At 38.8% G+C, this 12,537-nt stretch overlaps 1 protein-coding gene across 2 annotated transcripts in view; it reads left to right on the top strand.

The window, feature by feature from the left end:
- The window catches only part of MICU3 (mitochondrial calcium uptake 3), an 80,515-nt gene that overhangs the window by 35,603 nt on the left and 32,375 nt on the right, over nt 1–12,537 (top strand). Inside the window, exons 8-10 of one of the 2 annotated variants that reach the window (XM_084856686.1) lie at nt 1,515–1,553; nt 8,209–8,301; nt 12,426–12,526. In XM_084856686.1, coding sequence (XP_084712812.1) covers nt 1,515–1,553; nt 8,209–8,301; nt 12,426–12,526 — 233 coding nt within the window. The remainder of the gene's footprint in view (nt 1–1,514; nt 1,554–8,208; nt 8,302–12,425; nt 12,527–12,537) is intronic. The other variant, XM_084856687.1, reaches the window with a different exon arrangement.

The following is a 12,537-nucleotide window of genomic DNA, read 5'->3' as shown; positions in this document are numbered from 1 at the left end:
TGAATGGGAAGTTTTAGAGAGGAAAAAATGAAATGGTGTCCTGATGAAAGAAACCTACAGTGTTTCCAGACACATAGCTCCTAACACTAATAAATCATTGCTCTTCTGCAGTAAGCTACAAGCAGAACTGCAGTTGACTTTCCACACTATCAGGGCATATTGTATTGTGCATTTTCTGTGTGCACATCCCACTATGTTCCATCCACACCAGTGCCCTTAGCACTACTCTTCTGTCTTTTTTAAGGAGCATGGTTTTGATGTGGGTAGTGACTTACTGGGCAGCTAAACCTATCACATATGGCTTAGCATACATTCACTGTACCCTCAGCAGTGACTGTTATTTTTATCCTTTGTTTGTTTTATTTTTAATTGACATTTTAAGTAGCACTAAAACACTTCCTGGCATTCTGTGTGTGTGTATTTAAATATTTAAATAGTGAAATAACACCTGAATGAAAGAGTGTTAGGGCACTATACGCATCTCCATCCTTGCAATTTTAGGAAGTTAGTTAATGATGCTGACCAGAAAGGTCTTCTTTTTAAATGATTTTTTAATTAGCATTATAGGGGTATAATTCTATATCCTTATGATTCTGTTTTTTTAAAAAAAATCATTAAAAACACGTTTGGTCACAACCATTAACCACCTTGCCAAGATGGCAGTGAGTGGAAAGGGTTTTCCCCATCGTTGTTAAAAGCAGCCCTAATGTCATACTTAAGGATTGGCAGAACCATCTGAGTTCCGTTCCCCTAGTTATGACAGAGAGCAGAATGATTTTATTCAATTTCACTAACACTTTGGAATGGGTTAGGAAAGCCATTATGGCTCCCTGGACTTGGATCCAGCAAGGCAAACATAATAAAACACATTCACAACTGGATCAGAGACCTATGGGTACACAGGATACTGATCCAGCGAGTGCTGTGTTTGTACCTTCTCTAGATCTGAGGTCTTCTATCCTAGGATGTGGAGAGCACTTCAGAACCAGTGAAGGGGAGGTAAAAAAACATATCCCTCGCTGGATTGGAGTCTTTCAGGTGTGAGAGGGATCTAGCACAGTCTAGACCCTCATGTACCATAAGGTCTTTGAGGCAGGCTGGGGGAGGCAGAAACTGCTTCAAAGGCCTCCCTGTATTTCCACAATAAGTCCAAAACCTGCCAGAAAGGAAGAGGTCCTGGACCTCTACAGAAATGCTTGTGCCCTGTTGGAAGTCTGGTTCCTGTGTGGCTTTTAGTGGGGATAGAACGCTGCACTGTCCTTAGTCTTGCATAATGTTATTGTTATAGAGACAGTAATATGATTTGACTGCCTTCTTTTAGAAATCAAGAGCTTTTTAATATTAACATAATGTTAAGGCTTTATTAAAAACTAAGTAACTTTATATTTAAGTGGAAACTGTCTTTCATAATGTGTAAAATGGAGGCGTATATGGGTTAACCTATTGTGTCTCCTTTCTCTTTTTATCGTGGCTTCGTTTTGAAATGCAACTCTTCACTTACTGCTATATGTCAGCGTCTCCAGCTTTATGGATACCACAGTCCTACTAATGCTGTATGTACTCTGATATAAGTGTTTTTTACTGTATGAAGTATTCCTCTATGTGATATAAGCATTCAGTACAAGAAATGGCTCACAAAATTTAATTGCAACCATGATGTTCAGTGTAGAAACTGCCTATTTTAAGGCTGCCAGATGGGAACCTGGAGCTCCTTCTTGCCTGTAAAGTGCTGAGGCAGCAGGAAAGGATGCAGCCACTGTCTTCTGCCCTGTTCTTTCACCAAGCAGTGCTCCAGTTTTACCCCACAGTTGATCTGGCAGGGGTGTGGGTGAAAGGACTGGCGAAGGAACCTGATGGGAGGTGCAGCAGTGATTTGTTCTTATGCAGCTTTAGAACTTTTAGAGTGGTGTGCAGGACCTTTGGTTTGCAATCTGGTAAGCCTAGCCTGCTTTATGGGGAGAAATACTTGGTCCATTTTTATTTTTTTGGCAACAATTAGCATTTTTGCGGGAGCACAAGAAATCACCGTCTCAATGGGTTCTTCATTTTTAAAATCTCAGATACAGAGACCACATCACTTTCTTGACTAGTCATTAAATCTAAGTCTTAATAATAATGGTAAGATCATAGACTTTAATATTTTGGTTGAGCTCACCATACCATTAGGGTAGGTGAGAAGACTGATATGATTTTAGTACTAGGATATTAGAGTCAACATTTAGTAAAGCCATAACCCACTATTGAGCCAGTCTTGGACACTGAGGCCTGAGGATAGAAAAGACCTGGTCAGCCTTTCAAGTCGACTTCAAGAGGGGACAGCCAGATGCTGAATTCAGTGATTAATTGGGTAAGAATGAAAGGGCTGTGGAAAAATGGAGCAAGGCTTAGTATGAAGCCTGACTTCTATAGTCTAGAACAATTGGAGCAGGAGGAGAAACATGGGGCAGACAAACGAGACAATTTCATTACAGATGTATTAATGAGATAGCTTATGATTATGGAGCAGTTACATTTCTGCCATTGGTGACACAGTCCTTTTTAGTATCAATTCCATTTTCAAATAGCACAAGCTAATTCTGAATTTTTTTAGCACATATCACAGATACAACTGAGCTAAAAGTAGAATAGAGAAACTTCTACCCTTTTTGTATATGGAACTCTTCCTGGTGCATGCAGTTAGCATGCATTGCATGCACCATATGACTTGCTGAACTGTATCACAGCTAATTACCATAATGTAATATATAATTGTATGCAGATGAAGCATGTATAATTGAAAAATACTAACATAATTAGTATTGAATTGAGCAGATAAAAATGAGTATCATGAAAGAGTTAATTTTGTTAGCATTTTCAATGTAAAGTTTTCCTCTCTCAGAATAATTCCTGTGCTAAGATTTCTATGAAAATATATTCTAGGGATGGTGCAGACAAAAGAACTGGACACCAGTTTCCTTGTTTTACCATTCACACAATACCTTTGCCTGAAAATCCCATGATGAGAATTCTGGCAGTGGGTGTTCCTTGTCAGGAGGAACATGTGTTCCTTAGGGTCCTTAGGGACACATTCCATTAATCTGAAGTTTATCTAAATGTTTCTAACAGATCATAAAACCAAACCACTCTTATAGAGTCAAATATTACTCTAGAGAACATGTGAGATTTTTCTTTGAGTTGAAATTGAAGGATATTATATTGCCTGTTGTGAAGTTGTCCTTGACTTTTCTAAGGGGACTTTATGTGAAAAAGTAAATTGGTCAGGAGGAAAGGTCACAACTGCAGAACTATATACCATGGACCTGTCAAATATCTATTTATTGTGCAGGTTCTAATTCGTGCAATTTTAGGTGTAAAAGTTAAGGATATTCATGCTTAGGAAACAATCTGTATACCACTGAAACTTATGAAAAAGTACCCTCAATTATTTTAACGGATCAGGACTGCATGCAGAAATCAAGATTGGCAATCGCAGCAATAGGAAAATATATTAATTTTGTTTTAGTTAACATATTGATTACAGATTTCAGAACTTTTTTCTGCTGCTTGAATTAGTGATGAAGTTCAGCGCAGTATGGCATGGTAAATTAAAAAATGAGTAATCTTACCATTTATCACGTCTTTCTTCACACTTGCTCCTTCCCTCAAATCTAGATTTAAAAACAACTAAACCTAGACCCAGCTGGCAGCACATGGCAATGTAGACTGATTGTCTAGGGGCTGTCACTGCTGGGGACGCAAGAATATCCACCTTTAAGCTTTATTCCTCTTCTCCCAAGAATGTTGGTTCTGTCACTTCTTCTATAATACGTGAAAGAGAATGGGAGAGAAGATGGTTGGATGAAAACTGCTCACACTTTCTTTGGCCACTGTGGAGTAACTCAAAATTTGTATGAGAGTTCATTGGCAAATGACTTCTCCTGTCCTGAGAAGCATGAAAAGATGTCTTTGGACACAGGGACAGCAGTAATTAGCCCTATTTTCTGCCCAACCCTGTAACATCAATCAGCATGGGGACAACAAAGCATGAAAGGGACTGATATATTTCCTCAGGCACTGAATGGTTTGACAGCCTGTTTGCTCATCCCTTGAACCTAAGGCCATCATGGAGATACCTCCCAGAAGGATCCACCAGCAAAAACCTACAAGCAGTGTGGGTAATGGCAAAGTGCTAAATGAAATGTCTCTTTCCCTCTATCCTGCTGCTTCCACCCACTGTGAATTATTGTGTATCCCTACTTGTAATATGTGTTTCTCACCTCTCTAAGGTATGCTAACCATATCTTGACATTTTAGCTTTTAAGTAGACTGTATATATGAGTGTAAGCCATATCCATTCGTATTAGTGAAACATTAATGAGATGTGAATTGTAGTCTATGCAAATGATGCCAAGTATGGTGATTTTTTTTTTAAGATACTAAACCTTTAATAGCCTGGTGTTCCTACTATATGTCTTCTGGACACCTTCAGTAGAAGGAAAATATTGCATTGCACCAGATTCCTGAGCTTAAAAAACATTTTATAAAGAATATAGGAAGCAGACCATTGATCCATCTAGCCCAGTATCGTCAACAGTGACTAGCAGTGGTTCTTCAGGGTTTCAGATAGGATTATTTGCTAGCCCTACAGGGAGCTGCCAGACATTGAACCTAGGACTTTCTGCATGCAAAGCATGTGCTGTACCACTGAGCTACAGCCTTTACCTTGAAGAGAGATAAATTTTTACTGTAGTAGTACCACGCCAATGTCATCACTGAAATCTAATGAGAAACATTTCATAGGACCTCCCAAACCACAAGCACAAAATAATCTTGTATGAAGAAATAGCCCCCCTCTTGTACTATCTAAAGATTATCAGGACCGACAGCTTTGATTGCAGCAATCATGGATCCACCCTCAGCAGTATTCTCATTAGGGAAGATTTATGAACTTGGCAGACTTGCAGCTACCTGGTATGCTTCTAGTTGTTCATATCAGGGTTATTGCCTCCTTTTTCCACCCTGCCACCACCCTCTTTAATCACAATGACCTCTCCAAACTTACTTGTCCTTTGTATATACGGTCAGGGCCAGAAATATTGGAACAAGGATAACTGTTTTGGCAGTTTGCCTCTGTACACCATCACATTGAAGTTGAAAGGAAACACACCCAGATGGGAGCGAAGTCAGGACTTTCAGCTGTAATACAAGGGGTTGGACAAAAGTGGGGCACTACTAGGGGTGCACGAAAGTCACTTACCTGGTCTCGCAGCTTGCTTCGCGGTGGGGGGGAGGCGCTTCGCTGCTCCCCCTGAAGTTCAGGCCGGGGGGGGAGGCTTCCCGCCTCGCCCGGCAGAAATTCAGGCCGGGGAGAAGCGCCCCGTCTCCCCGGCCGCGAACTTCAAAAGAAAAAAAAAAAACACCCCTGTGATAGGCTACGTAACGATTAATGTAGCCTATCACAGCTAGATCTCCAAAGTCAGCCGTGACAGGCTACGTTAATCGTCACGTAGCCTATCACGAGTGACTTTGAAAAAAAAAAAGCGCGTACGCAAATGGCGGCCCCCATAGGGAGCCGCCATTCGCGTTCCTTATTTGGTCCCTGTAGTCTACGTAAAGATTTACGTAGACTACGGCGAAAATAAGGGCAAAGCTATTTGCAGGAAGTACAGCCAGTGGCATGCACACACACCCATCATTGGTGGAACATAAGTAATGGAACGAATGGCTGACAAGCAGCCGCATGGCCAGGTGTGGCCTGTTTCCTGGGTACCCCATGACCAATCAAGCAGATAAAAGGCCTGGAGGTGGTTCTGAGTGTTACATTTGCATTTGATAGCTGTTCACTGGAACTCCCAAGGTGAGGTCCAAAGAGGTGTCCATGCGAGTGAAGGAGGCCATCATTAGGCTGAGGAAACAAAATAAACCCATCAGAGAGATAGCAAAAACAGTGGGAGTGGCCAGTACAACAGTTTGGAACACCCTGAAAAAGAAGGAATTAACTGGCAAGCTCAGCAACAGCAAAAGGCCTGGCAGACCACGGAAGACAACTAAAGTGGATGACCGCAGAATTCTGCTCACGGTAAAGAAGAACCCTTTCACAAGATCTAGCCAGGTCAAGAACGCTCTTGCGGAGGTAGGCATGTCATTGTCAACATCTACAGTCAAGAGACGGCTTTATGAATGTAAATACAGAGGTTTCACAACAAGGTGCAAACCACTCGGAATGCTCAATAACAGACAGGCCAGATTAGCCTTTGCCAGCAAACACCTAAAGATGCCTGCCCAGTTCTGGAATAAGATTCTTTGGACTGATGAAACCAAGATTAACTTGTACCGGAATGATGGGAAGAGAAAAGTATGGAGAAGGAAAGGAACAGCTCATGATCCAAAGCATACCACATCATCTGTCAAACATGGTGGAGGCAGTGTTACGGCCTGGGCATGTATGGCTGCCAATGGAACTGGGTCACTGGTGTTTATTGATGACCTGACTGCTGATGAATGCAGCAGGATGAATTCTGAAGTGTATCGGGCTATACGTTCTGCTCAGATTCAGCCGAATGCTGCCAATCTGATAGGATGCCGCTTCATATTGCAGATGGATAATGACCCAAAACATACAGCAAAAGCTACCCAAGAGTTTCTCCAGGCAATGAAGTGGCATGTTCTTCAATGGCCAAGTCAGTCACCTGATCTCAGCCCAATAGAGCATGCTTTTCACTTACTGAAGGCAAGACCGAAGGCAGAAAGACCCACAAACAAGCAGCAGCTGAAGGCAGCTGCAGTAAAGGCCTGGCAAAGCATCTCGAGGGAGGAAACGCAGCATTTGGTCATGTCCATGGGTTCCAGACTTCAGGCAGTCATTGACTGCAAAGGATTTTCATTCAGGTATTAAAGGCGAAATGACATTGGTTTGTTCCATTATTTATGAGCCCCCTACAATGGGGGGGGGGTGTATGCCACTGGCTGTACTTCCTAAATGGTTAGTGCCCCACTTTTGCCAAACCCCTTGAACTGTCAAACCCCTTGAAAGTCCTGACTTCGCTCCCATCTGGGTGTGTTTCCTTTCAACTTCAATGTGATGGTGTACAGAGGCCAACTGCCAAAACAGTTATCCTTGTTCCAATATTTCTGGCCCTGAATGTATTTGGGCACAAAATTGCAGCATGAAGTTACATGCAAAATTGGTTTCATGTTTGGAGCCTATACTATATTGCTAAGCACAATTGCATGGAATTTCAGTTGAAATCGATGGTGTTTTTTTCTGAGTATTTAGGAACCAGAACATCAGTTAATATAATTTTGGTATTTTTCAGAAGGTTGACATAGTATATACATTGTAAGCTTCACTCTCTGTCATCTAACAAGTCACTACAGAAAACCTAAAATAAGAACATAATTTCTTAGCATATAATTAAGGATAGCTTTCTTGCCTGAAGAAAAATATCTACATTAGCAAGAAATATATATATACATTCTTTTTATACATTTTTGAGACAATATGTTGGCTTCTGATCAAAACTCTCAGCATAATCCAGCCAAAGTTAAATACTCAGTAAACTCTGCTGATTTCTATAGAGATTTAAGTGTATGCTTAAGTCTCCCCTATTAAAATAAATAGAATTTAAAGTTCTTAACTGTGATTGGATCATTCCCATAGTACTTTTTATCTAGCAAGAGTAATATTCCACACACTGTCTCCATTTCAGAGAAAATTAATTACAAGTTGCACAGAAATAAATGGGACCTAATTGAGACTAACTGTCTTTAGAATGAATTCACATTATTTTTTGAAATGCAGACTTGTTTACCTAATCATTCTAGTGTTCTGTGCGGTATGAAAATGACATTCTTGCTTGAGAATCGGTCTCTTTAAAATGTTTACAAATACACTTTAATACCTGCCTTTACTTCAGTATTGGATTCAGAACTGTATGTTGTGATCAGATGTGCAAAATTATATTAAAAAACAAGTTGAAATTACATTTCTCACAAGGTCACATCACCATGAACAAGGAAGTGATTCTCGAGAGGAGCTGCTACAGTAAATATGGGAATGTGTTGTAGGCAGTGTGTTATACACTATTTTTCTTTGTGCAGGAAGAAACAAAAAGATAATCACATACAGCTTTTTCTTCTTTTCCACAAGATGTGAAAGTGTATAAGCCGCTCTTGGTAATTCTTTAATTTCTGCTCCTCCAACAACTATGCATCTTGAAAATCCTACAGGTGCTAAAAACAGGAGAGGACCTTGTTCCAAGAAGCTATTGGGATACTCTGAGACGTAGCACAAGCCAGGCACTCTTTTCGGACCTTGCAGAGGTATAATAAAACCTCGTTGCAGTCCATAAACTGTATTTTATTTACCTGTTCCATGTTCCATTATATTGTTTTTGTCCATTGTAAATATTGTACCTTTTAAAAATATTTTTTTCCTCTTGGTTTGGAACTTTTTTTTGTTCCTTGTTTTTCGTTTGGTACCTCCATTTGTTAAGTATTTGTCATAAGTTTGTAACATACTTTAAGCTGCCAGATATTTAGTTTACTAGAACAGAAAAAAACAGTATTGTGCTTCACATTCTTGGAATACTGGATATCTTACTTTATTTTAAAAACTACTTCTTCACAGTTATAAGTAGCCTTTTCACATAACTAGAATTAGCGTATTTGAAGGCCTAAAAAAATGATTCAGTGCATTCCATTTAATGAAACACCTGACTATAAAGCAATTCTGTCTGGTTAAAGGAACACCTCTGCCTAGTACCATACATTTTATATTGGAATAGCTCCTACCTAGGATTATCAGAGCACAGCTAACTTTAGTAGACTTGTAAAAAAGGGATTTTGGACAGAGTAGTTTTTCTTACTGCTGCATGAGGAGTTGTTGTACCTACCAAAATTCCCTCTTCTACATAACTACTCTGGCAGGCTGAAAATGTATTTGACATTAGCTCTGTGTCTTATTTGCTGATGGATTGAAGCCCTGTTTGGTGATGTTCAGACCTCCCAGCTAGAAGAAAGGTAATTCTCACATTTATTTGAGATTGCAGATGAAGACATTTGAGGAACAGACATTTAGGCTTGTTTATTTCTTAATGAAAGGAATGAATGTATTTTATGAAAGGAATGAATGTATTAATAAACAAAGTCTTGAGGCTACAGGAACTGAAGAAGACAGCATCTTTCCTGGCAAGTCAAGATTAAAGCATTTTTTTATAGTTTTGTGCACAGGACCTTATAAGATACAGTACCTACTACCCAGAACATAAAGCCTTTACTGGCCTCTGTGTATGTCTATGATAGGATATGTAAATTAGTTCACACACTCTATTTTAATTAATTTCCATATAAAGGCTTACTTTTGACTACCTTACATTTTTCTCTCACTCGCTCATAGCAAGGGTTGATTCATACAAATATTTTTGTGTGAGACAGGTGCATTACTATGCGAGTGCTAAACATAAATTATATACAAAAGAGGTTGTGTGATTGCTTCACCATGTAAAAGTCATATCAATGTGCCCAATCCATGCATATTCACATTCCTATAAAAACCCTAGCTTCCTGTGCACTCTGCAGGAGTGAGGGAGGAGGAAATGGAGGCCTAGGCAGTATATGTTCTAAATATCCAAGCTTGCAAACACAGAACAAGAGAGCCATATTAAATAGATAAGTTGTCATTGATCTGCCTTGAGTAATTTCCCCAGAGTGGCAAGCAAAAGAAGGAAGCAGAAGATATTTTTCTTAGGGGCAGATAGCGAGTTCTGCAGATACCTATAATAGTGCCTTTATTACAAGGATTCAACTTTCTTTTCAAATGGGGGTTAAATAAACCATCTTCCATGTTACTTTTATTTGTTCATTTGTGATATTTATATACCACTTAATATAATAAAATCCCTAAGTGATTCACATATAAATATTAAAATCACATTTGAAATACAGTATAAAAACACAACATTAAACAAAATAATTCTAGTGGTGGAGAAATGAAGACCTGGAGGCCATATTCTTAGAAATAAATGTAGAACTTCTTATTCTTAAGTATTTAATGAAACTGTTCCAGTCCACTTTAGTAATATTGAACAACAACAGCAACACATCATAGAACAGTGCTTCTAACTCATATCCTTGTTGAGAGATCATAAAATCATAGAATAGAAGGGTTGGAAGGGGCCTACAAGACCATCGAGTCCAACCCCCTGCTCAATGCAGGAATCCAAGTCAGAGCATCCCTGACAAGAGGACAAGAACAGGCAAGAGCTGTCAGTGATACTAGACAGAAGCTGTTCCACACCATTTGAATGTTACTTGGAACCAAGGCAATACAAACGTGAGAGTGGCATGGTTCTTACTATTACAAAGACAGATGACGCTATCCTGAAATTTTAATTAGATGAAAATAGAGCAGAATATCTCATTACTTGAGAATTACTTTGTATTGCTGCTGCTTTCGATTATTAATTTTAATGCTGGGCAAACGTTAAACGTTGGAAGCAATGGGAGGATAAATTTTTTAAAGGACAAATGGGGAAGAAAAGGAAATGGGGGAAACCACTGTTCGCATCTTTTTCAGAACTTAGGAAGTGGTGGTAGTTCCACCATGGGTACTTCCCCACTCAACCCCATAGGAGTATACTGTCCATAGCTAATTATATTCCCATATCCAGCTCTGCTTGGACTAATAAGGGTGTTTCTCTTGCTTTGATGATAGTTCAAGGTTAGTCTATAATCACTGTACATTGATGGTGCTATATAAACTGATATTTTTTCACCTTCTAGCTTTGAAGTAGACTAGATAGAAATGTTTATTTTTGCAAAATGTTCTCCATTCTTCCTATTTATGTCCTGAAACGCTTTATTGGAAAATTCTCCAAATACAACCTAAATAGCCTTACTGGGACAAATTAGTATTGTCTTGCTAGTATTGGTGAATTTTTGTGGATATTAGTATTTCTGAGAAACAAAATTAATTTAGCTTGAAAGGTTTCCCAATGATTCACAAAATTTTAAAATTAAAGAAATTGCCTCAGACACCTGGGATGACCTGGAGAACAGAAGTCGTAGAATGCACCAGACATCTGCCTTGTAAATTATTTATTTTATTTATTTATTGCATTTATGCCCCTCCTTTTTTCCTCTTGCAAGGAACCCAAGGCGGCTTACATTATCCTCCTCCTCTCCATTTTATCCTCACAACAACAACCCTGTGAGGTGGGTTGGGCTGGGAGTCTGTGACTGGCCCAAAGTCACCCAGTAAGCTTCCATGGCTGAATGGGGACTAGAACCCGGATCTCCCAGCTCCTAGTCCAGCACTCTTGCCACTACACCACACTGGCTCTCCAAATTAAATTCATACCACTCCAGGAATGTGCTCAACTGCACTACAAGGTTTTGGAAGCTATTGTTGTAATGGTAATCTGTCAGTTTTATTTGTCTGAATCAAGTGCAGCCTTTACTGCAAGGTTTTCCTGGCCCTGATAATTTAAGTTCTGTTCTGTACGTCAAGCTTGCATTTTCAGCAGGACAATAGTTTGATAATGAAGTAAGAAAAATAAATGTACATGGAAGGCAATTGCAATGATTGCTGACTCTGTCTAAAAATAGAAATAATCCATGCTCATACAACTGTAAACATCCACCCATGTATTGTTTTGCTGCAAATATCTAATCTGGTTTGTGTGGTATGTGAAACTGAAAGTCAACTAGTTAGGTCACATACTGCTTCAGAAGCTATAAAGCTTAAAATATCGCAGTGTGTACACTTATATTCTTACCTATAGAGTCGTTTCTTATCATTCCACCCTTCCTCTGTTCACACTTGAGGTTTTTAGGAAGTGGAATCTTTGACTTTTTTTTTGCAAAGACATAACAGCACAGTTATCAAAAACAAAAATGCCATGAACACCTGAGGTAGACTTGCATAATTTTATTCTCCCCATTTATTTCCTTCAGCTTTTTGACATTAAAGAAGTGGTGGGAGAGAAAAATACAGCTGCATTGATGTTTTGACTTTCTGTTGTAATAATGAACACATTTATTTTCATTATTTTATTCCACTTTTCTAATTCATTTCACCTGACCCCATAGTCTCCATTTTATTTTATCATCATTGATCATACCATGTCATCATAGCAATTTTTAAAAACTTTTTAAACGAAATGCAATTAACAGTTGATGTGCACTATGTGGAAAAGTATGATCCGACTAATATATTGCTAACTGATTTTGTAAATAGAATAGTTTGAACATGTAAAACTAATATATTACTAATTGATTTTGCAAATAGAATAGGTTTCATATGTATAAGTTTGATGCATGAATCCATTTAGTCTGAAAGCTATCTCTATTTTTTTTAAGTAAAATGCACTGATAAAATATTTTGTTGACTTTTTATTACTAAAACCATTACAACATAAAGAGTTTACTGGTAATATATTTTTAAGCGTGCAGATGACATCACCAATTTACTGTCTGATACTACACTACTGATACACTTTTTTGGCAAGAAAGGAAAGGCTGAGCTTAACTTTGAAGATTTTTATAGGTAAGTCTTAC

This window comes from Heloderma suspectum, chromosome 5 (assembly GCF_057233095.1).
Source record: "Heloderma suspectum isolate Gila_16-S chromosome 5, 16-S_ref, whole genome shotgun sequence".
NCBI classification, from domain to species: domain Eukaryota; kingdom Metazoa; phylum Chordata; class Lepidosauria; order Squamata; family Helodermatidae; genus Heloderma; species Heloderma suspectum.
This window is presented reverse-complemented; position numbering and strand designations above follow the sequence as displayed.